Source organism: Hippocampus guttulatus, chromosome 17, assembly GCF_054856545.1.
Source record: "Hippocampus guttulatus isolate MCC_2025c chromosome 17, RoL_Hgut_1.0, whole genome shotgun sequence".
Lineage (NCBI taxonomy): Eukaryota > Metazoa > Chordata > Actinopteri > Syngnathiformes > Syngnathidae > Hippocampus > Hippocampus guttulatus.
Genome location: NC_141277.1, coordinates 8,803,764 through 8,831,738, shown reverse-complemented (window position 1 = coordinate 8,831,738; position 27,975 = coordinate 8,803,764). Strand labels below are relative to the sequence as shown.

At 42.8% G+C, this 27,975-nt stretch overlaps 1 protein-coding gene across 8 annotated transcripts in view; it reads right to left on the bottom strand.

Moving 5' to 3' along the window:
* LOC147192033 (RIMS-binding protein 2-like) overlaps window positions 1–27,966 on the bottom strand; it is a 44,300-nt gene extending 16,334 nt beyond the window's left edge. For 5 of the 8 annotated variants that reach the window (XM_086135447.1, XM_086135448.1, XM_086135449.1 and 2 more), the window contains exons 1-11: window positions 25,639–25,800; window positions 22,479–22,610; window positions 9,533–9,622; window positions 7,416–7,538; window positions 5,787–5,873; window positions 4,702–4,752; window positions 4,101–4,305; window positions 2,960–3,117; window positions 2,751–2,836; window positions 2,575–2,684; window positions 582–1,397 (exon numbers count right to left, since the gene is read on the bottom strand). In XM_086135447.1, the coding sequence (XP_085991573.1) occupies window positions 582–1,397; window positions 2,575–2,684; window positions 2,751–2,836; window positions 2,960–3,117; window positions 4,101–4,305; window positions 4,702–4,752; window positions 5,787–5,873; window positions 7,416–7,538; window positions 9,533–9,622; window positions 22,479–22,610; window positions 25,639–25,776 (1,996 nt within the window). In that variant the 5' untranslated portion in view covers window positions 25,777–25,800. Of the gene's footprint in view, window positions 1–581; window positions 1,398–2,574; window positions 2,685–2,750; window positions 2,837–2,959; window positions 3,118–4,100; window positions 4,306–4,701; window positions 4,753–5,786; window positions 5,874–7,415; window positions 7,539–9,532; window positions 9,623–19,189; window positions 19,417–22,478; window positions 22,611–25,638; window positions 25,801–26,652; window positions 26,796–27,782 lie in introns of those variants that run through there. The other 3 variants (XM_086135445.1, XM_086135446.1, XM_086135450.1) reach the window with 3 other exon arrangements.
* Between the last annotated feature and the right edge of the window lie 9 nt (window positions 27,967–27,975).

Below are 27,975 nucleotides of genomic sequence, written 5' to 3'. Positions count from 1 at the left end.
CTTCTGGTTTTTGAAATGTAAATTACTTACATCATAACTTTTCCTCAGCTGCCGGTTAACCTGGCTGATCTTCGACCCACTTTTCTCCAGATTGTCGCGACGTTTCTCCATTTTCTGTTATAGCTTCTATTATTTTCTTCTCTTTTCTTTCTATTTTTTTATTTTTCTTCTTCGTGCTACCGCTATTTTTATTTTTATTCTTCGTGACAGGGGTTCACTTTGGCCTGAGGAGTCAAGTTCAGCATTTGCTTCAATGATATTTGGCGCCATCTCACGTCGTGAATGGGTATCATGTCTAGACCCCGAATATAAGACGACCGCCACCTTTTCAGTCTTATTTCAATGCAAAAAACACCGTCTTATATTCGGGCCAATACGGTACTTGTATTTAATCTTACTATGTTGGAATGGGTTTACTTAATGTTGTGACCGGAAAGAATACACACACACACACGTTCTTGTGCATTCACATCTACCAACAGGATCCATCTTTTCCTAAGTAGGAATATTGACAAAATCTATTGGGGTACAATGAAGCCAGGCATACATTATTGATACTGTCTCCATGATGTAGTGATTACCTGCAGCCTGAGTGCAGAATTCCACTCCCGCTTCCTTTCTCTCCCTCTGCTCCAGAGGCAGTTGCCATGGCACCTGGTGAGGCTGTGCCGCCACCGTCACTTTGTACACCGTCAGCGGCTTTAGGTTGAAGAAGCGTAGTCTATACCGCCCCGGCTTTAGCGCTGTGTGCTCTACTCCGTCCAAGAAGACGGTGTGACCATAGTTGCTGTTACTTGGCAACCAGGAGAGCTCGGCTGTGTCCCGCTGGATGTCATCCACCCGGAGGCCGCAAGGTGCCACCACCACATTGGCTCCCACTAAAAGAGTACAGCGCAGCTCGTCCGACACTCCCCTGTCGGTGACGCTCTGTACCGACACGCGGTGAACGCATCCGTCCAGGTCCAGTTTCTCCAGCAAGCATTTGGTACGCCCGCCAAATTGTATGCTGGCTCGTAGCTCGCCGTCCGCCAACACGTTGTAGCCAGAGATGTTCCCCCAGCCCAAAGGCACAACCGGAGGCTCCCAAGCTACGATGACGCTCCGCGCCAGCTGCTTGATCAGCGTGATCTTTCGGGGATAAGGCACAACGTCTTCAGCCAGGTCCCCCGTGTCCAGGGGTCCCACCGTGCCATTGCTACAGGGTACCAAGGCTTTCGCCGAGCCTAGGAGACAATCCCGGCCAGCACCTCCATCCACGGGCATCAAGGCTAGAGGCGTATGATCAACCGGGCCAAGGTCTTCTCCTTCTCCAGCTTGAATGGACAGCTTCTCCTTGTCCTGGACAAACTCTACGAAATTTGATGGGACAAGTCCTCGCTGGCCATCCAGCAGCTCACCTGCGATCAAGAAACAAGTTGAGAGCGATGAGTAAACATTTCTGAATTGAGGGTAGAACCGATTAGTCGACTAGTTAATAAGTCAAGTTTACGACTCAGAAATCGACTGAATGCTAATCATACGGTTTTGGCATCACATCTTCCAGTTTAGAGACGACTTTCAACTCAGACCCCGGAAAGAATAGCCTAAGCTAGCGAGGCAAACCCCATTTTATTCTTTCATATTAAAACTGCATATGCACACTATGCGCACCCAAGTGTTCGTCAGTAGGTAGTCACTGTTTGCAACAAGTGACCTGACATTTGCCTGGGGCTTTGCACACCACCTTTGGGACCTTCTAGCTGACTATGGTTGTGATGGACAGGGACTCAGTCAGAGGGGTAAAGGAGGGAAACTCCATATTGTCTTTGATTGTACTTCCTATAGGTGTAATAGCGTGGTGTGCTGATACTTTGGTTGATATGTACATCTCCAATATACACTGGATGGAACTTCACTTGTGTGTGCGCATAAGCATGCGCGTGTGAGGGTGCTGATGATTAAGGTGAGCCCAGATGGATTAGTCATCAAGCTAAAAGGGACCAAGGTCCCATCTTGACAACAGCTTGGTCCGCTGCCCGAGTCTCTCTACTTGACGGTAAACACACAACGCCTCCTCCACGCCGCCGTGCAATCTCACCCCCCACCCCCGCTCCCTTGCAGCTTTAATTAGTCAGAGCAGCTGAGCGCAACGGCGTCTGCAGCATCCTGCGCTAGCCCCGAAGGCTTGCTCGCGATTGGGAATTAGCATTGGGTCTGATTGAAAGGCCGTCATAATGCTTTGGAGATTTGATCGCAAATCTCTCCAGTCAGTTGTAAAGACAGCAAAAACCTCAGGCACAAGTGCACACATATTCTCCCACAAGTTAAAGATCATAACAAACACACCGTCAGCTTTTTGGGTTTTTTAGTCCAGATATAATAAGAAAACATTCAATTACAGGATGTCAAAAATATTATGGCATGGTTGACAAATGTACAGTGCTGTGAAATAGTATTTGCCCCTTTCCTGATTGATATATCCCTTGCATATCACACACAAAGATTTCAGTTCATCAACGGTATGTTTTTATTATGAGCTTTACTTTGCATTTTGCTCAACACTTTGAACGCCCGGAGTTGATTTTTCCATCTCACCTTCATAGAATCCGTCATCATCCATGTTGCCATATACATACAAATACTTCCCAGCCACAAGTGGGAGCTCTGCTTCGGGATGTTCGTTTGGTCCATCGTAAGGATTGTAACTAACAGAAGAAATTGCATCTTAAAAGGAGTCCAAACAAACAAATGAAGAAACTGAGGATCCTCACCTGTATCGGGCAGTGCAAAGGCGGACCTGGCCTGTGTAGCGGGGCTTGGACCTGGGTGATGGGCTTGGTTCATCCTCCATCTGTAGCTTGACAACAAACGCGAAAAGAAAGTCATCGGTAACTTCCCGACATAGAAAAGAGCTGAAGTCTGTTTCATTGACACACCACTAGTGCGTAACAAAGCTTGATCCCAAAGTTTGAAAACTCACTGCTGATGGTGTCAGCCGCCGAGCGCAGCTGGCGAATTCCGTTTTCACGGTGCCTGATTTGACGGACGGCCAATCTGGCCTTTCCCTGTGTCCAGTCCGCTGTGGGCACTGTAAGAGCTGGGAGATCAGTGGCGGTGCGTTTGGCGCTCTCTCATCGCCTGGGAGAAATTGATTTCCATCACAATTAAAGAGCAACTGTCAATTCTCCTGCAAGCCATTTTCATCTCATTGCACGTGCCTATTGATCTCCTGTTAAAGTGAGTGAGCAGGCAAACACCTTCCACGGCCTAGGCAAGTTTGGTCTCATCAACGAGAGCATGCGGCACATGTCCTTAAATACCATCAATGTCTATGGGGCTAAGCTCATGAAAAATGCAGGGAACACAAATTGCAGTGTAAGATTGCAGACAGATGAATGGCTGGAGGAAATCGGAGCTGGTAGACAGCACTGTATCACTTTTGTGGTCAAAGCGTGACTAATATGATAAATTTGCACAAACGCTACTTAAGTGTATAACCACAGCGGTGCTATTTGCAGCCCGTTGTCCGTATTTTAGTAGCTTTTCCAAACTGGTGCGAGGCCCTGCAGTCTACAAGAGTGTACTTTAAAATAGCATTCAACATAATAAACAATTCATTCATTGTGGCTCCCTCTGGTTTGCGTGACTTGACCATCAGCGGGCGGTGTAAAATAGTCATGCAGACACAAATGAAGAGTTTCACAACTACTGTAAATTAAGTGATATAGTCAGAGTATAAAAAATGGAATAAGCATACGACTACAACCGGTGCCAGTAGTCCTGGCCCGTTGTGATTTTTCATAGACAACATCAAGATGGCTGTGATGGGCTATGGGGGAAACTTGACGTTTGGATTTGAAACATGCCTTTTGTGCCAACAGTCCTGGAACTTTTTTTGACACACTTTATATAAAAACAATACAGTATATCATTGTCGATCTTAGCTTGACTTAAATGACGTACTGGAGTTAGCCTGTAAATAAATGAAAGGTGTAGCATGTCAAAGTAGCCCTTGTTGTTTCTGTGTGCGGCCTTTGGATGAAACATTTTCACAGCCTTGGAACACTGAATCGTTTCCCTTTTCATTTCTTTAACTGAGATTAATCCGAGATGGGACCTACCTGCCTCTGTCTGGGTTTCAAATCCGACAGCGACTTTTGGGAGCTGCTCCTCCTCTGAGAGGAAATTGGAGGATTCGGAGGTGGCTTTACTCAGGAGGATTTCCACAGAACGGGATTGTAAACGGAAATTCAGCAGATCTTTGGACAACTGATGGAAGTGTTCACTCTGTGACCCGCATGTCTGCCCCAGGTCACAAATGTGGACCTTTGACAAAGGATGAGAGGAGATTAAGATTAAGCATTTAGGCACACATTGGGCATGAGTTTGCACACAATTGAGTCTTCTAAAGAGATGATGAGCTTCTAGTGTGCGCCAATTGTAGTATGATACAGATATACGGATAAGCAGACAGAAGACGGTCACAAATGCTCAGTAAGATGCAGTATTTGTGTATTTGCAGAGGATATGCAATGAGTATGACATGTGAGCGTTGCTGCATCATCAATGTCAAAATATCCATTGCTTCAAGGATGATGACACTGCAACACCGGTGTGTTAGCCTTTCTATGGTCTTTTGCATTGCATGTTAGCATTCAACTAGCGGATTTAGCTCCGGCAAAATTTGCAAGATTACACTTTTTTTTTTGTGTGTTACTGTACCTCTAACAGTTGTATGGCTTGCTCATGGTCACGGTCAGCTTGAAGCCGGGCCTGGAAGAAGAGGACACACACTGACACGTGACACAATAATCACAATCCGTGGACTCCGAGAGGACAACACACACCTGACGCGCTGTCAACACTGTCCACTCAACATAAGACTCACCACAGGGACAAGTTGGCCTTGTACTGCTTTAATGAAGTGTCACAGATTTGTTTCCCCGGCACAGTGGCGAGTACACTAAGTCGAAGTGAGGTATAACGGCTTTAAACTATAATAAACTGCTTGGACATGATTTTCCTCACTTGGCTTGGGATCGTTTTGAAGTGCAAAACATTTAATTCCATGCGGCTTTTGGAGATGATGAACCCACCGTATAAATTGATCATGTTTTGGAATGGTCAGCCCCGTTCAGTGAACCCCATATTCAGTTATACCTTGACAAATTAGGCGATTTTTTTTTGTGCTTAGGCCATCCAATTGTTTGCATCGTGGCTATGATATATGATAAGTATGATTTTAATACGCTCGAACACCTCCAAATTAAAGTGTTATTCGCACAGTATTTAAATTTACTGTATGGCTGAGGCTTTTTTTTTTTTTTACATTTCCATCCGCATATGATGCACAAATAAGTAATAGTAAATACTGTAAAGCTGAGTAAAAGATACTGATATGCTGAGAGTACTGAATGCTGTTCATTTTGCAATTGATGATCACGAGGAGGATTTGGTTCATTGAGGACATCGCAAAAGATATCAGACAACACACCGCTTAATAAAAAATAGAGTGTAGGCTGCTGGAAAAAGAGCTTGAAAAGAATGTAAATATAACAACAAAAAGAACATTTTTAGCAACCCAGGAAGAGATAAGCCTGGATGTTTTCATCCAGGGTCAACGGTGACTCAGTACAAACATCATATTCCCAACTAGAAGAGCACTTGACGTACTGGACACCACCACCAAGACCCATCGACCAATAAGTACCGCCATTTTATAGACGCACGGTCGACCATTCAGATGTATTCACAGGGAAAGTCAATTGTGTCATCAATCTGTAATTCCATTTGTACTTTTGCCATACCTTTTGCAACTGATGGATCTCTTTCTGCTCGGCCCGCTCATGCTCTGTCTGTGGCCGCTGCTTATCCTCATCAGTCTTGCGCATATGCTGCCGAGACACAGTCCGTAATGTAAATGAAAAAAAGCAAACAAAGCCACAAAGAAATGGCTTACCAGGTTATTAGGATAGCTGTGGTTATGTTTGGCACCGTTTTTACACCGGACGCAACAGGAATCAATACTCTGTTGGGTTTCATGCTTGCAACTTTCTTTCTTTTTAATATTATGTCAGTCACTTCCAAATATAATCACCCAAAGCACATGGACCACATGCTCATATTTATCCTTTTTCAAGACTTGACAGTATGTGGCCACTTTCCAGTCATGACAGTGAAGTGTTTCCGCTCTTTGTCTCATTCCAAAAGCCTTTTTTTTTTCTCTTTGGGCTTTGACAGTGGTGCCCTAAACGAAAGCAGCTAGCAGCCGCTTTGCATAATCACGGAGAAGCTCTAAGCTACAGAGTGCTGGTTCTGCTGAAGGCCTGTCTAGGAAGCCTTAGAGAAAACTTTTATGTCTCTCGGCTCCCTGCAGGAATCTCAGCATTTGCTCTTACTATACGCTATGGTGATTATACAACAGGAAAGACGTTGGTGGATTTACAGTCGTGTGACAGATGTTTTGCGTCTGCTATTTGATTCAAAGCGGGCAGCTTGCCTGTGACTGACGCATCCGGGCAGGACGAGGACATAATACAGAGAGTGAAGTAAATCACATTTGGCCTAATGTGGGATAAAATGGCCTAAAATGATGTTTAAAAGGTCTTTCTGCTTCAGTAAATGAAACAATATGATTATTTGAATGCCCGGAAAACAACACAACCAACATGATGTGACAACACAGGACTGTACAACGCAAGAAGCGTTAGCATCCGTCTCCTTATCCGCTAGCGTGCCCAAAAAAAAAAAAGAAATCGTTCCCGGCACCTAATTGCATTTCCATTTCTTGAGAGATTTGAATGCAATTATTTCGAGAGTTGCCTTCCCATTTTTGTCTTATTGTTATCATCCGTGGGTCTTTTTTTTTGAAAGAGCTTTGCTGTTTTTAATCGTAATGCCTTTCCTCTATTTCACCATCCTCATCATCCTGAGCGGCTTCGTCTAAACAGTGACTTTGTCTTTAAAATCAATACGCAATGAGAAAGTGACAAAGCTTATTTCCCGGACCACGAAGCAAGTCTTTTTTTTTTTTCTCCGCACATGGACACATTGCTTTTTATAATATCCTGGTAACACACGATCGAAAAGTGTCGCGGGAAGGCAAGGATTTGTAATGAAGACGGTTCTCACTGTGGGGTGTCAATACAAATATTTGCTACGTTTTCCTTTTGGGCACTATTTTTTTTTTTTTGCGCTACTGGTTTGACCAGCGTTGGTACTTTTGCGGATGATCGCAGACCGTCGGATCTGTGGGTGGGCAGGCTGCGCAACTGTGAGAGTGTTTACAGCCGATTCAAGTTGCTGTGAATCAAAGCGGCTCCTCTCATTTCCTTTTCAATGTGGCACATTTCACAATCTTGACAATCTCTGTGCGTCTCTGTACGTAATCTCAACGCAGCCCAAGATTTTGTGACCTAATCAGAAAAACATCTCACCTTTAGAACCTCTTCCAGGTTCTCGACTTTACCCTCAAGTTGGTTGCGCTGCTGTTGGGCCGCGTCTCTCTCTTGGCTCACCACAGAAAGCGTCTCTTTCAGCCGAGCGAAGTCGGATTGGACCTACAGGTATAACGTTGACGTACTGTATGTCATGAAAAATGGTGACGGAGACACCACGCAAGGGAAATGTGCAAAAATAAATAAATAAAAATTGAAATATGTGAATCAAAGACTACTGATCATAAAAATAGAACATCTATCCTTGACAGAAATAATGTTGCTATAAAAATGATAAAAGCGACTTACGAAATACCAAACTCATTTAAAATAATAATGGACGGTAAAATCTGTGTCAACTTTTATCGGTCAAACTTGCAAACAAAAAAATGAAAGCATCTCAAAAACCTGATGTGCCAGAAAGTAAAACAGTGAAGACATTTTTTTTTTTAAATCCACTTACGGTTAGGGTCCGATACCGAAATAATAAAGTTGAACTCATTTAAATTTAATCTTTTCAATTTCCTGTTGCATAATTAGCCTCTCTGGTGTTTTACAGAGTGAACGCGAACTCGCAAGTGACGAATAGCGCGTCCGTCCCCGACAAAGACCCACTTGTTCCAATTATTCAGGGAGGCAGCTTTAACTTTTGACTGCAGGGTTGATTGGGGCTTCACAGTCGGAGCAGGAGTTCATCAGCACGCATACGAGAGCTCGCTGCTGACGCCAGCTTTAAGTCCGCCTCCCTTCGTCACTCGGATGCCTCCGGCTAGGAGGTTTTCTATAAATGCGGCCTCGTAGGATCCGTTCCGACGCTCTGTGCCAATCATCTCATTAATTAAATGAGTGCACGAGCCCACAAAAGATAACGCCGCGTACTGCGTAAAACTTGCGGAGAGAATTTGCTCGTCGACTCTTCAACGCTATCTCATAATAATTACGGAAAATTCTTTCAATGAGCATAATAAAACAGTCGTAATTATTTGAGCTGTTTCACTAATTGGACGCGCTACCCACACAAATCCTTCGTACTGATTTGAAGGCCTTACCAATAAATACATGCTAGGGGATTCATCTGAATTCATCACAGGTAGCGTTTCCATACTTCAGTAGGCGCTGCTATTTTCCATTAGCAACAGAACCAACCAAACTTAGATTCACGCATGATGTAGTCCTTTTTTTTTCCAGATAGAAATAACGTTTCCTCATATTGCTAATATGCTAAATTTGCCAACTAAGCTTTTCGCCAAGGGATTGCTCGTACTCCCCGTTTCATTTCATGCAACCTGCCAGGTTGTCACAATGTTCACAGTTGGAACCTTTTTGCCGAACAGACACGCACGCCAAAAGCCCTTGGATGGATGTCAAGTGCGCCCCCTTTGTGAAACACACCAGGGTAGCTTATCGCAGACCATCACAAGTGGTCACTTCATATGACTATAAATCATCATTAACCCTTTCAGGGTTAGTGTGTTATGTTTTCATTAAGATTACATTTGGTTTTGTTCCCTCAAGTGCCCTTTTTGTCTCCACCTGTTCTCATTGTGCGGGTCCCTTGTGACTAACCAATCAGCTCCCTCGACCCTTTGTGTCTTGTCCAGGTGTCTCTTGTTATCTCGTCACTTTGCTTGTATTTAGTTCCTGGGGTTCGGTCAGTCTTCTCAGATCATTGTGTGTCTCTGTATGCCCCTGTCGTGTGTTTGCTCCTATCATGAGTTTGTTGCTGTCATATGTTTTATTTTTGGTTGTTGTTTTTACTTTGGTTTCATGTGGTTTTCATGACTTTGTTTGGCTTAGTTTCTCTTTTTGTTTGTTTTGGGGGGGGGTTGTTTTGTTTTTTGCTAATACATTGTGTTCAGTCCACCCTTTTTGGGGGTCCTCTACCTCACATCATCCAAACCCTGACACGATGGTTACTACAGTGAACAGCTAATCATGTTGTCATGTTACAGGGTGCATTAAAGGGTTCAAAATAACAGAAAATAAAGGTTATTAGAGTCAATCAGTTTTGTCGAAAATGTGTGTCAAAGGGGGTAGCCTTTTAGATAAATCAGTACCCAAGAAGTGATGACCCCTGGTTTACATATTACGTGTGTGTGTGGATGTATTTTCATCACCTGGTCATATTTGGAGGCCTTCAGGTGATGGCCAATCAGCTCGAGGTTGAGACGATTTTTCTCCTGCAAAGTAGTATGGAGCTTTACTCTCTGTAGAGGGAAATGGAGGAGTGGGGGGTGGAGAGGTGCAGCGTCAGCATTTATGTCCGATGACATACTGCATGTTCTTGATAATGAAGCGTCGACTAAATCACGCGTGCTGCGCGGCGATGTCTTGAAATGTGTTATGTAAGCCACAGAGAAGGCTCGGGTTCCTTCTGCAGGGGGAGCGCACCTGAGCTTTTCTTTAAAATGGCGCCTTGATGATAAAAGTCATAAGAGGAGTGGAAAGAGGGAGCGAGAGCGAGGGGAAGACGGTGGGCGAAGCGTTGAGGAGAGTGATGGATGGTGGCTTAAGAGATTTGCCTGCTTGGATGTTTTTAAGAGAAATTGGAAAACTTGCAGGATGAAGCGGTTCGGAAAATGAATGAATGAATGGAAAACTTGCATGACATATACAGTATTAGGTTTGATTCTCTTAATCGTCATATACAATATTTTAGTTGATTATCATGTGCACAGTGAAAAAAAAAGATTCAAAAAGCAAAACAAGGAAATTCTCACTTGCATGCTTCCCTTGATTAGAAAAGAGAAAAAAATGACAGACTATTGCTTGTAATATTACAGCATTTATTCCCATGTGTTTTTTTCCCCTTAAAACTTGACTGTTGTATAAATTGAAGGTAAATTGAAAGTCCAAACGAGTATTTTAATATCCGATACCATGACATTTTTTCTCACAACAATAAAAGCTTTATCATAAAAGTTTTATCTTGTAAATCAGACTTTGGTTTTGTAAATTTCTTTTCTTGCACAACTCTGACTTACTTGTAATGTCAAACTAGTCTACTTGGATCCCCCCCGCCCCCCTCATAAAAGTCAGCTTTCATTGAAACATGACAACTTTATTCCCAGACAGTTGTGACTTTGTTATTGTAGCCACATAGTATTATTCTCTCACAGCCACAAGTTGTCCTGCCGCCGGTGCTGCAGGTACTCAAGCATTACATAATTACGCTTAACTCAAACTAGGGCAATGCTCTTCTCCTGTCACAGCTCGGAGCACCGCGGAGTGATTTCAATGTGACTGTCCGGTCATATCGTGGCGAGGTAATACGACTTCCTGCAGGTTAAAGAGGCTACAGAAATAACAACTCACCATCCAACAGGAAACGTAGTCCTTGCCGAACACGATGTCTCCTTACAATGATTACACTGCGGAATAATGCATTAGCTTCCAGAATTAGCTGTCTGAAACACAAGGGATAGCAGGGGAGGCAGAGCCTCATCTCTGCATGTGAAGAATTCAAAATAATAATCATTCAATTTATTTATTTTTTATTCTGTTTCATTTTAGTTCTCTAGTCAGTTTTTTCTATTGAGTTTCTATTTGGATCCATGATTTTAATGATTAAAATTGCTGTATATTTCTTGTTCATATACATGGCGAGATGGGAAATGCGGCAGTGGGCAGCTAGCCTCACCTCATACGCGCCAAAATGCAGACAACCCGTTAACGTACAATTTTTTTTTAAATTACAAAAATAGACATACATGCTTTTCATGATGTGATATTTTCCCTGAAACAGACAAGTTGTGTCCTCTACAGTCGAAACTCATATTTACTCCAGAACAAAAAGTGTTAACATATTTTAGCTTCTGTACAAAAAAACCCTCCAATAATCAATGTCAATACAAATAAGCCTTGTCACAAAAGAAATGCGATGTAGGAATATCCAAAGTGTGGCTCATCCATCTATTGCCACAAAGGGCAGCGAGACAGCCAGAGAGCAGACGGGACAGCGAGACATGGAGACTGGTGAACGATTTCACTTCTCTCACTATGTTAACGCCGTCCACACGAAAATCTCTGCAGAGTAAAAACAAAGCGTGCTGAAACCACACCTCACTGAAGCGCCGGCCAATATTGGTCTTGTTCATTTAACCACTAATTAGTTGATCTGTGCTAATGTCCCAGGACAAGAAAAAGGAAGGAATGCTTTTTTATTTTTTTTTACAAACAGGCCTGGGGAATTGCATATGTCTGGCCTCTCTTTCCCATTTCCAGCAAATCACACATTCACAGCTCGGCTTAACACCCCCAGAACATCTTGTAAACACGTCACTGCGCTGCAAAGCTGAAGGACATACACTGGATGTAGTGCCAATTTAAGCCATAATTAACACACGGGCGTACAAATAATCAGAATGAAGTGGTTTGCATGTATTAAAGGCCTGACAATAGCATCTTGCACTTAGAATGAATAAATTTTGACGAGAGGTTCAACTCACGCTGAGGAGTATTTTCTTGCTAAACAAATTCATTTTGCCTCAAGCACGAAATCTGCTCACAGTAGCCAGCATCTCAGCAGGTGTGTGAATCTCACTCAGGATCCGTTGGGCTTAATATGGGTTCGTGTAATTTGTAGACAAAGGTCCCCAACCAATCCGTGGCTCAGAGACTTAAATGAGTTTGATCTCAGTAATCATCAAAGTCAGGTCAGAAATAAGTATTACCGTATTTTCCGCACTATAAGGTGCACCTAAAAGCATTCCATTTTCTCAAAAGACGACGGTGCGCCTTATAATCCGATGCGCCTTACATATGGATCAATATTCTGATTTCTTGGATGTAGTATTTTAAATGTTCTGTAAAGTGCTTTGTTACCGTTGCGGCGGTTGTGAAAGCCCTATATAAATAAAACTATTGTATTCCTTTAGCTTAGCTCCATCTAGTGGATGCATTATGCAACCGCAGCCACTTTTGTAGCTCCTATGCACCTTATAATGCGGTGTGTCACATACAGTATTTGAAAACAGTTTTAAAAGAGGACATTCATTGAAGGTGCAACTTATACTCTGAAGCACCTTATAGTGCGGAAAATACGGTATACCGTATATGTATTTATCTGGATGAAATACTACCCCCCACCCCCACCCTCAGTTAATGACAGATAATTCCAAGCTAAATTTGGCACAGTTCAAAAACGAACAAAAATGTATGGAATTAAAACAAAAATACTGCTTGCCAATTTAAATGCTATTATTGTGATAGATTGATCGATCCCATGCTTAATACTCCCAAATAGGAAAACCCTGCCATACAGGAGACTCTCTGGGAAATTCAGCATGAAGAAATCTCGATCCAGCATCTTCCAACCAGTAATTACACCGACGCTTAGAAACTACATTTTGCGTCGGCACCCTATTCTTAGCTGTCTGTATGACTCCCACTTATTTCACAAATTAATTCATGTTCATACACTCGCTGCAAAACATTGGCTAAGCGGTATTAATTGCAACATTTAAACGAACATAATCTTGGATTAGTGTAAATTGGAAACCAGTGAGGGTAATTGTAACAAACCCAGAGCAATATCTGAGTCCAAACAAGCCAGCAGCTACACGAAATAACACGTGCTGTATAAACCACAACCACCAAATGGAGTAATTTCATTTTGTGTCCGTCCCACAAGGGCAAAATAGATTGAAATGTCAATTAAGACATAAATGAACGTACATAAACGGAGACCATATTGCTCCTAATTGCTTCCACCAATATACCTGCGCGCGTGGTCTGCACTTACATGGTTGCAGATGGAGCCGATTGGAGCCAGAACCATAACTCAGCCCTAATCACTGCAGCAGCATGGTCTTCAGTCCTTTCTGATGACGCTTCGACGCATAATGCGACAACAGAAGTGCTATACTCTGAAAGCCATTACTCCCAAGGAGCCAGTCACACACTAAAGACACATTAGCACCAAGCGCTACGGTATCGTTTGTCAACCCTGATATGGCTTGCGTCTCCATCACGGGTGACAGCAGTGAAATAGTGTGACAGTGTGCAACCTGACAGTTATTTTGATGGAAAAAGCAGAGCAGAACACAGTTGACAAATAATGTGGACTCGGTAAGGGTTGGACAGATTAGTTGATTCGTTGACTACTCTGCATTGTCATCTAAAGCTTGAAATCCGACGAATCGCTGATCATGTGTTGTGGGCAGACCATGATATCAGAATATATGACCAATATGATACAAGCATATGGAATCATTATTAAAAATGAGATATCTAACCTCAAATACAATTGAAGGACGAGTGAAACAGAAACACTGATACTTTTTGTTCCCGTGGAAGGAAAGCTTGTCAATGACTTTTCTTGACTTGAGCCAATCACGTTTTTTAATCAATACCAAACAGTCAACTTCAGCTCTGGAGTTGCTGTTAAGTGCCTATTTATGTATAACCTTGTGTACCAAATTGACATTTCTTTACACAGAAAGTTGCTTCAAGGCGAAAGCAGGCATCCATCTCAGAATGCAAAAACAGGTCGGTGAGTGTATCACGTAAAATTACAAAATGATAAATAATTCATTTGTTATCTCGGTTGCTTCATATGATCCACATTGTGAAATCAAATGCCACCAACGCCAGAGGTGAATGCAGATGTCAACTGCAACCTCTCGAGTCAGACATCCTTCCTTTGTGAAATAACACACCGCGATGTAATTAACACAATTCATGCACTGCGCCACAGGGTGGATTTTAAACCGGATCTATCGGTGCATCAACACCATAATGTCATGGATAGATAATTCATCATTAGGGATTTTACTTGAGCGTATAGGACTAATGTGTCTCTACAGGTGCTCATGCATTAAACTTTAATGGGGGGTTAATCCAGTTTGGAATGCAGCACAAAGGTCTGTGCGTGTGTATGTGTAATATATATATATATATATATATATATATATATATATATATATATATATATATATATATAAAATATGCATTGTGATCGGCAGGTTTAACTAATTGCATTGTCTTTGGCCATCCTCATTGCACACGGTATTCCATTCAATTTAATCCGTTCTATTTTGTTTGACTTTTGTTTTTACCATTCGATATCGTGATCATATTGTCCATATAGTGTCGGTATTTTCATTTCCGAAACATACTTCTTGCCAGATTAAAAAACAGGAGTCAAATCCGTACAGAAACCAAGACGCCTCTGGGATATTCTTTGGGGGGGGGGGGGGGTTCCGTCACGCTTGCTTTGGATGCTTTTGTTTTGTGCATGTCCAGAGAGTGTGTGATGCGTGAGTCGGAGACAAATCAGTTTTATGGGTTAAAAGGTGACAGAGGAGTGGCGGGAAGAGGCCTGGCGCTCGCGTCAAGAGAGATTAACTTCTCCACCACGCCTTGCGCATACATCGTCATTCGCCTCACTCTTCCTCAGCATCCCCAGTTCACTTCCTGGAACATTTGTCAGTGTGCTCTTCTTTTTTTTTTTTTTTTTGTTTAATCTTCCACTGTGATGGTCACATGATTTGATTTTCTCCTGTTTAGCATTTAATTCCCTTTATTGTTTTAGGCTAATTGTTTCATCTAATTAATATACTTCAACAATTCCTTTTCAGGAGCGTCTTGGTGATCCAGACACTGCGAAGATTTTCAGAGTAGAGTGAAATGAAGATCATGGATAAACGAGTTACCAAAAGCGAGACGTACAGTGGTGCCTCGAGACACAAATTGACTATGTTCTGTGACTATGCTTGTAACTCAAATCCTCTTTTCCCATTGAGATGAATGGAAATGACATGAATTCGAGTCTCCCTCCGCCAAAAAAAAAGAACACAGGGGTGTCCAAACTTTTTCGTTTGAGGGGCGCATACAGAAAAATGGAAGGATGAATGGGCCACTTTAAAAAATGTTTGTTAGTTGCTAAATATTGATTCCAAGCTGCTCCAGATCAGTAAATGGCACAATTGCTTGCTGTTATATTGTGTCTATTACTCACATTACTCAAAATGACTGCCCTCCTGAAGATGCGGTTTGGATCGAGCTCACGTGTAAAGAGGCCACACGTGAGAGACACGCATGTACATAATGTCGAAGGCTATATATGTGCCATGTGTATACACTGCAGCTAAACTGTATGTGGAGAAACCTCAGGCTAAAACGTTGATCTCTCTTGAGAATACAAATGCCTCTCGGGAGTATGAGTGCGCAGGAGTATGTATCGTGACGCATATGTGCTGTAAGTACTGCATGTAATGGATGAAGCAGTCAATGTGTGTGAACGAGCAATACAAAAGCCTCCAGTCACATTGATGACAAAACACTTTTGATGTGAACAGGACCTCACGTTGCCATGAGCCACACAAAGCACATCACAAGGCGAGGAAAGAAGTTCGGAGGAAGATCAGTGTATTGCTAATGAGGAGCCCAAAAGATGCTTCGCTATTACATACGCTCGGATGGACCTTCAGGCATGCTCACAGAGTGCATGGGTGGCTCAGATGGGCTCTCATGCTTAGAACGCACACACCAAAAAGGCGCGTGCAATCCGGCATCTCGACGATCAAGCGCGCGGACAAAGCCGGGAAATCATCCCGTGCGCAAAAATCACTTTACACAAGACTCGGCTGGTTCACATCGAGAGCCACAATCTACAAACACGCTCGCGTGACCCCAATTTTTTCTGCGAAACATACAAGTATTCACAGGAGCTAAATAATTCACGCCTGACCCCGTTGCACAGTTGCTAAAATGCACAGCCTGTTAGAAATACACCCAAAGCATCCAAGCATGGTTTTTTTTTTCCAGTGGTTTCCTCCCATCTGGATCCACACAGATGAGTCAATTTATCTTAAACAGCATATGTATGTATATCAGCAGTATAGATTTTTTTTTAGGATGATGACGATGATGATAACCAACTTATGAGCCGATTAATTTAAAAAAATACCATGTATATAATTTTTTGGTCCCTTCATGCATAGAATAATGAGATGGGCAAGTTACAGGCAGAACATTTGTTTTACAATACCTTACTTTGTCCAACGTAAATGTGAACAAAGACATCATCGCAGAAAAGCTCAGCTATTTAAACCCGAGTGGCTCAGAGCAAATAGGTGACTTACAGCAGAACAAGAGCTGTCATGTCAGCTTTGTGTGACCGCTTTGTGTGACAGGGTGAGCTCTTCTCTACCTCCTTCCCTCAATTGATGCCCTTTAAGCACTGTTCACCCCACTAAAGCCTCCCCTACTTGCAGATGCTATCCGTAAAGACCGAGCAGCAAGACAAGTAAGAGTGAAACAAAAACGCCAGTGAAGAAACACAATATGGGGTGAAAAAATTTCATTACCGGGGGACACCCGATTAAGTGATGGGGAATTAACAGATCTTCTATCAGCATGTGTCTTCCCGAAAGGCTTCCACTTGCCTGGCGTGGGGAGATTATGGAGCAAAATGAAAAAACAAGAAAAGTTATACGAGGACACTTTGAGCTGTGGCGCGATGCCGCGCCAAAAATCGTAAGATATCGGATGACTTCAGGGTCACGGAGGCTTCGAGTAATCCCCAGGAGTCTCTTCAGTTTGAATTGATTCTCTATATGATGATGAGGCTGTACATCCAGAGAGTGACTTCCATTTGTATTCATCCGTTTTATGAAGTGCCAGTCCGAAATGGGGTCACCATGAATCTGGAGCCTATCCCAGCTGACTTTGGACAAGAGGCAAGGGCACAACCTGGACTTGTTACCACCCAATCTCAGGGAGCATAGACCAGTCCTTCTCAAAGTTCAGATGTTGAGTACTACGAGTGGTATAGCGTGGGTTCCCTCTAAAAAGTAAACACCAGACTTCCACCACCTTGCCCGCGACTGACAATGAGGCGCTCTGAAGTGGTCCTGCCAGTGCAAAGCCCCATTATATCTATGTAGAAAACCAATACAGGCTAAAACAACTCAAATGAGAAATCTAAAATTATTATAATCCTGGTCCACATGCTAACTTCTCAGACTCACCCCTGCTCATCTGTCTTTCTCTCTGTGACACGCACATACTCACAGCACACAACGTGGCACTCTAAAGGAGCCACTGAGGAGGCATTTTTCGATGCAGGCATGGGTGTAGCTATGCTAGTTAATGCCACAGTGCTGCTAGTTACATTTCTGAAGGATATTATGGGAGTTCAAGTCAATCACCTGCATTTCTAGCACTGCCCCAATTCAGTCTCATTACTGCATTTTATCCGACATCCACTCTCTTTTCGACCTCGCCCGCTTCCATTTTCCTCCCGCAGTGCTCCATCTCCCCTTTAAATATGTCTGGTGTGCATGTTGAAAAGCTGCCAACAAACGTGAGGAAGACAATTTGCTTGAATTTCATTTCCCTTCCGTGCTCTTCCCACAGGCTAAATGGCGTCGATACTTATGGCATGTACACTCGCTATAAATATGGCACTCGCTCATCTTCGGGCTCAACTGTGGGAGCTTCACATGTTGCATGAACACACACGCGAACAGAGGTTGGGTACGGGGAGGGAGGGGTGAAGGGGTTGCTATAGAGACGGTTCTCTTGTAGGTATGTGGATGTTAGAAAGCAACATTTAAAATATCTTCCGTTTCCATTTTCGTACCTCCGGGAGCAGTTGATCAGCTGACTTGAGGCACCGGGCAGGAGGATGAGGATGAGGTACCTCAAAGGAGGCCAGAACAGGAGTTACAGTTTGCTGTATATGTTCCCTCTATTTTTTGACATGAGTCAGTGAGTCGTAACAGTCGGTCAGAAGCCAAAGAAAGCAGTTTATGGAAAAGGGACCATAAATACTAAGGCCTACTCATGATACTGTTCCACTCCAGCCCTGTTGGGAGTGGTAATGTGTCATTACAAACTACTAACTGATGGTAACTATCATACTCAATTTTTTTTCCCCGGTATAGGAGCAAACTGCTACTCCATATATTTTTAAAAAATCAATTAATTAATTAATAAAACTAATACTAAAACCAATACAAAAAATAAACTTAAAGGAAACATTTTCCAAACTAACATCTAAAAACCCATTAAAACTAAAGGAATTAGAATTTTTTTTTTTTTTTAAGTTTAAACAGGCAGCACGGGGTGCACGACTGCTGGGATTGCGGCTCGGATAATGGCTCCAAACGAAATAAAATCTAACGATCATGAAAAATCCCAAACTATCCTAACCTTGGTGAGAGAGACACGAGTGGGTTAAAACTCCCAACACCTGGACACCTGGCAACCTTGTAGAATGCAAGAACCAGGAAAAGCTCAGGTTACCAAAAACGGATCACGCACACCCACTACGCCCACTACGCGCACATAGCAGATCAATTTTTTTTGACAGGGCGGCCACACATTTGACTTTCCCCCTGCCTGCTTGTGAACATGTGCAAACGTTTCCAGCCCGATAACGTCACCTCTCTGCATTATCACAAAAGAAAAAAAAGAATTTGATTCCAGCTGAAGACAAACCCCACCCCCTTGCCTTACACCCACACATTCTCTCTCACACACACACACTGCACACACCCACTCATCTCCAAACAGGTGGCTCAGCTTCAGTCAGGAAAAAACAGACGCTGGCTATTTTCCTCCACTTCCAAATGGCACAAATGCAAAATTCTTCCATCTCTCTATTGGACGTCCCTTCCTTCCTCCTGATCGCACATGCGGTCAGGTTGCTCCTATGCAGCTGCCAGGCTATGCTAACCCTTCAGCACTATATATAGGAGGCAGCTGGATGAAACACTGAGCAGCAGTGAACAGACAAGGAGAGAGAGAGCTCGGTTGATATTTACCGCGTGAGGCTAACAGCAGCACATGTTGATGGGGGGTGTCGCTTCCTTCCCCTTCCCTTTCCTCTCCTTTCCTTCTCTGGGTGAGGAGTCGTCACACGGCTGCAGCATCAGCAGCAGCATCAGTGGCAGCTTCAGGGCCTGCGTCTTTTTCACTCCCTTCCTCCCGCTCTCTCTCTCCCTCTCTCTGTCTCTCGCTTTCTCTTATCTCCGCCTTCTCATCCACACACACTCGCCCGCACCCTGTCGAAGACCCTCCTCCTAAACACCCTCCCGCCATCGTTCCTTCCCCTTCACTCTTCACTCTGTGCTCAATTTCCTCTTCTCATGCTGTTGAATGACAATCAGCCAACCCCAGCGGTGGGCTTCTTTTTTGGATGTATCGACAATATGCAGCAAATAGGGAGGACCTGACACTCTCTATGATCTCATTGGTTTCGAGTTTTTAGCCGTGACACTAACTGAGCATTGATGCCGCATTCGCTTTAGGACTTACACAAAAGGCGTCGTTCATTGATGAGTCTCTGTGGGATTATTAATAGAAAGCAGATCCAAGCCAGCCTCCGGATTTTACAGGAGGCAGATTTGGGATGCTGCTCTGAATTTACTGTGAAATATGAACACAGCTCTTCATGATAATCAAATACAGACTGGGATATAAAACCCTTCAAACAGATTCGATGAGACGCAACATTATAACCCTGTTAAATGCCGAATTACTGAGCAGTAACAAGGCACCGAAATGAGACCTTAACATTTATTCAACTTGTCTAACCGTGCATTCCTTTTCGATTCGGCTCCATCATTAGATGGATACGTGCAGTCTGGGTCGAAGGCGGTCTCCATGTGCCCACTTCACAGATTTGTGATCTCGCCAGCTAACTTTAATCACTCGCACGTGGAGGATCTGCTTATAGTTCCTTCTAAACGGACTTGGCACACCGTGACCAGCCACGGGGGGAAAAGCAAATCAGTTCAAGACTAGGTTGCCTGAAGTGAGGCTCAACTGTGTGATGATGACTTTTTGTTTGTTCCAAATGTTAATCCTCACAGTTTAACAGTTTGTAACCCTCAATGACAAAACAAGGCACACTTGCTATCACACTGCCTACGCCGCCTTGTCATGATGACTAATTACATCATATTGACATCAGTTTATGTGTGTGGGGAGGGGGGTCCCGAAAACGATATAATCCAGTTAATAGGATTTCACATTAATCCAAGAGGGCCTTTTTTTTTATTTTTGGACCCAATTAAAATTTCTGCCATATTTCTGAGAAAGACGCAAAAATAAAAAGGGCGCCTAAATGCAAAACAATTTCCTTCTTATTGTTCTGTCATTTCGCTTTCCTTTAGTGTTTTTCCTATTTTACACTTGCATAGCATGACTCACTATTTATAATGTAGCTTCGCTTGTAATCTGAGGTCCAAAATAAAAAGCAGTTCGAGTCTATTTTACCTGGAGTGGAAAAATAGTGTGAAAGGAATTCAATTAAGGAAAGAAAAGTCAAATACAGTATCGGTATTGCTTCAAAACACTGAATTTTTTCCCCCCCCATCTACCCTGCGGGTGGTAACATTGTCGGTGGTGGCATTCATGTGATGTGAGATGCGATTGGACTATTATTAAACCTGGTTTGGTGAAAATCTGTTTTGGGAAGGTGTGAAGGTATATATTACTTGTTGCGCCGGGGTAACAACACAGCTATTTGGGATTACTTGACTATTATACCTATTTCCTGCGGCACAACCTATATGATCACAAGGTCTACTGTATACAATCATTGCCATGGAAACGTCATCCAGGGTGACAGCTGTGGCCTTTTAAGCAGTAGCCACACAAAACACAGGTCACCTGATACAACCAGGGTACCTTTCACCAACTGTCTATCACTGATTGTTTCCAGGCAACCAGTGCACGGATTCTGTTTTCTTTCTGGGAAACAGTCACTTTTATCCGGTTCTTTGACATTTGCAACGAGAGCGTACATTGATTTGAACAAGCGCAGATTCAAAAATTGAATTGCTGAGCCTAAACTGGCCCTGCAAGCAATATTTATTGGTGCATCTATTTTCGGGCAAATGTTCATTTGTTGGCTTGGCCAGATGCTAAAAAGCAAAATGTATTATATGTATATGTCTGTATTTTGACACGAAATTTTCATAACATGTTTTGAAGAAAGTCACTTGATTAAGATGAATTTAGTTGCGTTTACAGCCGCCAGAAACAGCATGGCTGCAAACAGAGAGGAGCTAGTTCACATCATCTCAATCGGTGTTGCCAATTTAGCAATTTGGTTGGTATATGTAGTCACTTTTCTGCCCGATCGTGCAACCATATTTTAAAAAACACGACCAGCGACTATTAATCTCACCAAGAAACAAACAACAGTGAAATCAGTGGAATCATTTTTCCAATGTTTCATCTGTGATAAGAAACTGGGCCAATCATGCACTTTTTTTGTGGATGTAAAATTTGAAATGATTAAATCTATCGATAGATCACTGCCAGGCTAAAAACGACTATCTCCGGATTTGATCTTTTTTTTTCCTCACAAATCGATACTAAAATGGAAGGATTGTTTCAATAATTTGCTTAGTGGCTGTCTTCAACATCTGTCTTAAACAATGAGGCCTGTTGTGTACATTTAGACTGAAGTCACCAAATATGGTTCCTCGCCCCCAAAAAATAAAAAGCTACAGGAATTATAATTCCACTGTGAATAGACACCATTCATGTCAGGGGGATGTATAAAGTTATTTTAGCATCACCCAGTGGCAAGTAAAAGTACAACATCAAAAGTCAATATTTACTTGTCATGTACAAGACAGTATATTCCCTCCCAATCATAAAATGCATATTTTAAAATAACAAATGTGAACAAATATGAGTGATCGTACTAAAGCGTTTCAGGGACACAGTGTGTGTCACACAGATATACGCGTATGATTGATATCGAAAACCGGATATGACTGGGTCAGCTTTTTACATCAGTGTCGGCCATCAAGCTGTCACTTCCCCCCTCCGCCATCCGGCGTGCGCTCCAATGGGCGTGTTGCCAGGGCGACCGTTCACACGCCTTGCCATCCGAGACCACCTGGGAGAGGGCTCTCGATGCACCAGTGCGCGCATGAACGTACAGTACCAACAATGCCGACGCGCCCGCGCACAGCTGTGCCCGATAGCCACTCAACCACATGTCCAACCATATCTATAAATAGGCAAGCAGATAGGAGGCATCATAAATCCAATTGATTTGGTGACAAAGTTAACCGTAAAACGGTAATTTACCAGTTTGCGGTACTGTTGCCTCTCTTGGCGGAGAACGGCCACTTCTCGTCTCAAAACTTGATTTCTCTCCTCCAGGAGGCGAAAGCGACTCAGGTTTTGAGTTGAATGGCCGAGCCGGGATGACACCTCCGCCTTTGAAAGACAAGGAATAATACGAGATCAAAATAAAAATGCAAATCATATCCTGTGATAAATGCTATTATTAATTGGAAAGTTGCATCATATGCGTAGTAAGTGGTTCGCAAACCTTTTACGCCAAGTGCCACCTAAAACATAAGTGAGTTTTCCAAATACTACTATAATAACTAGAATTTAAATACAGTCGTGTAATAGGCCAAAGTGTTCATGAACCGTAATGCTGCAAAATTCAGTTCAATTATATGTGTATGTATTTAGATCGATTTTTTCACCCCCACATATTTTGTATGTATGGTTTTTATAAAGATTGTTTCATGTAAGGAATGCCTTAATGTTTAAAGTAAACGTTAGCTTTATCGGCTTTATCCCCCATGGTAATCTCAATCTTGACTCGGGATCATTTAAATAGATTGCCATATCACCATCTGGTGAGCGAGTGATACCCTTACTTGCATCCCGGCTGCACCAAGGCCGAGCACATTCAAAGCCAAAAAGCCTTGACATCCTTAGAATATCCTGAGTCTAAAACCCTTCCTCTTGCTGTTGCCTGCCTCTCGTGGGTGCTGCTCCTCTTTTAGCCACAAAGGTACCCGGTGCATGAAGACAATCCACGTTGCATCCTGAATGAGATAGTGGTGCATAATGTGCTGCCTTTGCTGATGCAGTGCCTACCTTACACTCCACTCGGCTCCTTTTCCCGTCAAGTCAAAATCCGGCACATGATGGAGATCTGTGTGCTTGTGTGGTTACGAGCCCCACTAATCTGCAGCTTTAATAGCGTGCCTAGTGTGTGCAAAACTGTAGCTGGCTGCGAGTCAGTGTGAGCAAAGACACTTGCAGTGGCTTCACATCACTGTCACACACACACACAGACATTCCCTCTGCCCCGTCCTTCCCTGCATGAGTAGTTGGCTCAAACTCGCTGCTCCTATCCAGATTGTGCTTTGAACACCCACACAGCCCATTTGTGTGTGTGTGTGTGTGTGTGTGTGTGTGTGTGTGTGTGTTTTGTTTTGTTTTGTTTTTTTTGAGGGCGGGGGGTTTAATCTATCTCCATCAATTGTTGCTTATCTGGGGTCAGGTCACATAGGCAGTAGCTTCAGCGGGGAAGCCAAGATTTCCCTCCCCCCAGCCACTTCTTCCAATTTTTCCGGAGCGGTCCCAAGGACATACCTAGGCATCCTAATCCATACCTGTCAACCTTGGCTAATAGCTGCCCTTATAAATGATTAAGATTCCCCTTACAAAGCAACAAAAACCCATACAACGGCTTACCGCGCATGCGCACATCATGCTTTATCAATCCGACCGTACGCAGCGATGACAAAAAATATACGATTGAGGATTACTTTTGCTGGTTTGCCGTGACAATACTGTAGTAGCGATCGACGACGGCAGTGTCGTTGGCTACCAGCAGGTGAGACGATCTGGATTTGAACCAAAATGTTTTTTGTGAGATCGGTTCACAATTGTTTTTTTTTTTTCCCCGTATAAAAGTTGTAATACGCCGTACATGATTTGAAATGATTAAAAAAAAACGTATAAAATACGGGGAAAACGTACAAGTTGACAGATATGCTAATCAGATGTCCGAGCCACCTCATCTGGCTCCTCTCAACGTAGAGGAGCAGCGGCTCGACTCTGAGTCCCTCCCGGATGACCGAGCTTCACACATTATCTCTAAGGAAGACACCCCGCGGAGGAAACTCATTTCCGTTGCTTGTATTTGGGATGTTGTTCTCTCTGTCACAATCCACAGCTCGTGACTATAAGTGAGAGTAGGAACGTAGACCGATAAATTGAGAGCTTCGCCTTTCGGCTCAGCTCCTTCTTAAGCACGACAGACCAATACGGGGGTTGTAGCAGCAATCCTCCTGTTGATCTCAGACTCCATCCTACCCTCACAAGACCCCAAGATAACTGAACTCTTCAGGATGTCATAGCCGACCCGGAGAAAGCAGGTCACCCTTTTCTGACTGAGGACTATGGTATGAGATTTGGAGGTGCTGATTTTCATCCCAACACATGGCGGTTTCGCGCTGTTATGTTGTTAACTGTTAAATTGGGCTTGAGGAGTTCGGCTTGAATTATTGCGGAATGTTGTCATTGCTCTTTGAAATGAAGGGAAATATCAGTGGTTCTGCAACTTGATGGATGGATATGTAGTTACAAAGTATAGATTGATAGATATGAGAAAAATTGTACTCTATAAACTTGTATTCACATCTTAAGTTAATGTTGTGTCTGTCGTCCTTGATGGGACCAAGGACAGGACAGAGGGACACTACAGTGTGCGTGAGTGAGAAGGGAGAGCAGGAATGTACTCTCTGTTCCACTCTGTTACCTAGCAACACTCGCCGGCCGTCTGTTTCCATCCTTGCTCCAGACGCATTATCTTCAGGCATGACACGGAGCCGTGAGAGTCGGGATTTAGGAGCAGACGGAGAGCCGGATTGGCGGGGAAATACGCCGTGAACTTCTCAAAGTCGGGAAAATGCCAAGGGGCCAGGAGGCATTTAACCTTGTCAGGCTGGGACATTAGCCTCAAGTGTTGACCTACACCCGAGCTCAACTTTGATTTTAACACTTGTCAACTGAATTTTACCCCTCTGAGTCATACAAAAGAAACATGAAATTAAATCATAGACAGGATATTCTAATGCTCGTGAAAAGACGATTTCCTCGCGGGCCGTTGAAGATGTTCAATTAAATATGTCGATTTGGGCTTGAGTAAAAATGGAAAAGTTGTTTCAGTTTATCTATTTTAGCATGCGCCTTATCGCTATTACAAGCAATGACTCACATGTGACCTATTTCCAATCAAATTAATAGAGCAGTTATTTTAGATACTTGCTATTTTTGGACAGCCAAACCGAAACCGGTCATAATGTGTGCCAGTTGCTAACAAAGCAAAATACTAAGGGTGAACTTTTTAGTCCTTAACGTACATTGATTATATTGTTAGCCACAGTAACATTCTGAAGTTTGGACACCAAATGTATGCATTGCAGCAGCTCAGTACCTTTGCCTTGGTGTGTATGTGGTGAAGGCTTGTATTCCTGGCAGCGATCGTGGCCAGCTGTCTCTGGATCCACTGTAACTCCATCTGAGAGTGCCTCAGCAGTTCATCCACATTAACACTGGATGTGTGATCCCGCATTATCACCTGCAAAACACACACCGCCAGTAAAAATATACACATGTGAGTCACCATGCGAAAAGCATCATCACAGCCCCACAGAAGCACATGGTCTTTGATTTATGCAAAGGATGCGTATGCATATTCTGTTACATCCAGGTTCTTTGTTTATATGTACCCCGCAATCCGGTCACGTGTGAGCTGGAGCCTGATGAGGACAAGTGCTGTTGAAAATTATCGTGCAGGAAATGTTTTACCCAGTGGCAGACAATCACTTTTGCATTAGTGGGTGATGGCGCAATGCCCACCAAGATGCAGCAGAGGGTGCTGGATTGAAAACATCATGTTACCTTTTCTTCAAGGATACTATTTCATAAACTTGCACCGTATTCATTATTGTTGAAAAATACACCGGTCAACAAGTTGTTGCTAAATATTTGTAATCACAGACAGAAGTACATTTTGCCATATTAATTTTATGCGCCGATCCCGATTATGCTTTTTTTTCTCGAGCACATTAGGTTTTTATAATAATAATAAAAATAAAAATAACAAGAGTAGCTGTAACGGTGATCGACTGGTTGGCACGTCCGCCTCACAGTGCAGAGATGCTACTTCGCGGTTTTTCACTTTTCGCGGAGGGGGCGGGGGGGGGGGGGGTCAGAATACAATTAACCACGAAAAACGATGTGTTTCTGTATCTTGGTCATGAGGCACTTTCTAATTAAATGTTTAGCACAGGTTTTTGTTTCGGTTCAAATGATGGATGGTGGGATGAATGGGTGGCTTGAAACAATAACTGCTTAATGTAAATAACATTTTATATCAACTGTTCTCACAAAATGTCAAACAACCAATTCGGTACAGTATTAGCAAACAGTACGGGTTGTCACTTACTGTGAGAATTCCTGCATCTTGTTATAATAAAATCGCATAATTTGCTCTCTCTCAGGCACAAATCAAACATCCGTGACAGGTTCTATCAGTTCTTCATTAGTTGTCTGCATTTGTAGATGACCGAAGTGATTGATGGGGCCAACGTGACACCCAACGCGAATGCATGTGTTCAGGATTGGGCCGAGCGGGCTCCACTCCGATTATGTAATCGAGGATTACATTAAATCTCTCGACACAATCATACTAACATTTATTTGCCACGGCTAAATCCCGGTTTATAACATCTTTCTTGAAAAAGGGTGGCGCATTCTGAAGCGTAAAATACGAAAACGGAGACCCCGGACTGTTGAACAGCGGGAAGCTGTATATCAAGCAAGAATGGGAAAGAATTCCATCTATTGTACAGTACAAAGCTTCGACTAATAGTTTCCCCACTTTACAAACGTTTATTGAATGTTTTTGAAACAAAAGGTGATACAACACAACTTTTTTGGAACATTGAGTTTGAACATTGGATATCTTGTCACTGTAGTGTATTCATTTAAAATAATGATGATTTCCAAACCATTGTATTCAGTTTTTTATTTATATTAGAGATATAATGTCCCAACATTTGCTGAAGACACTTTTCAGATGGCCTATTACAACTTAATTTCATCATAAAAAATATCAATAACATTGGTTGAGCAGAATTTTTTTATTCTAATTCGAACATGTACATTGCGGTTGCACAAGATACAAATATGGTCAACTAATAAGTGTTATATACATTTTAATCATCTGCAACCGAACATCAAGTAGTATTTTGTGTGTGTGTTGTCCTCTCCACCCTATACGTAATCCAATATGAATTTCATTTCTTTGATTTTTTTTTTGAGTTTTACAAAATATTCAAAATTGATTTTAAAGGGCTTTTGAATAGTCACACTAGTTGTTTATATTAAAGTGTAGTATGTCAAGAATTTAAAGTTACCGTCACAAGGAAGAGGTAAATAAGAGACTAAGCTAAAACTAAGAAATTTCATCTGTGCTGTATGTTACACATACGTACAGCACATTTGACAATAAAGTTGTATTCAATTCAATTCAAGCTCACCCACGTTAAAATGTTACAGATTTGATATACTTACCTTTCAAATGTTCTTCTGTTACGTGCACCCATTTTAGAAATGCTGCATTCTTCTGGCACCTCACTCTCAGGATCTTGACACATGACCACTTTCTAAACCTCTTTATGCTTAAGAAATGTTTTTTTAAACTGTTGCGGCATGTCTAGAAATGTGCGCATCCTGCGAGCTGAGTTTTTGCACGGCGTCTCCCCGA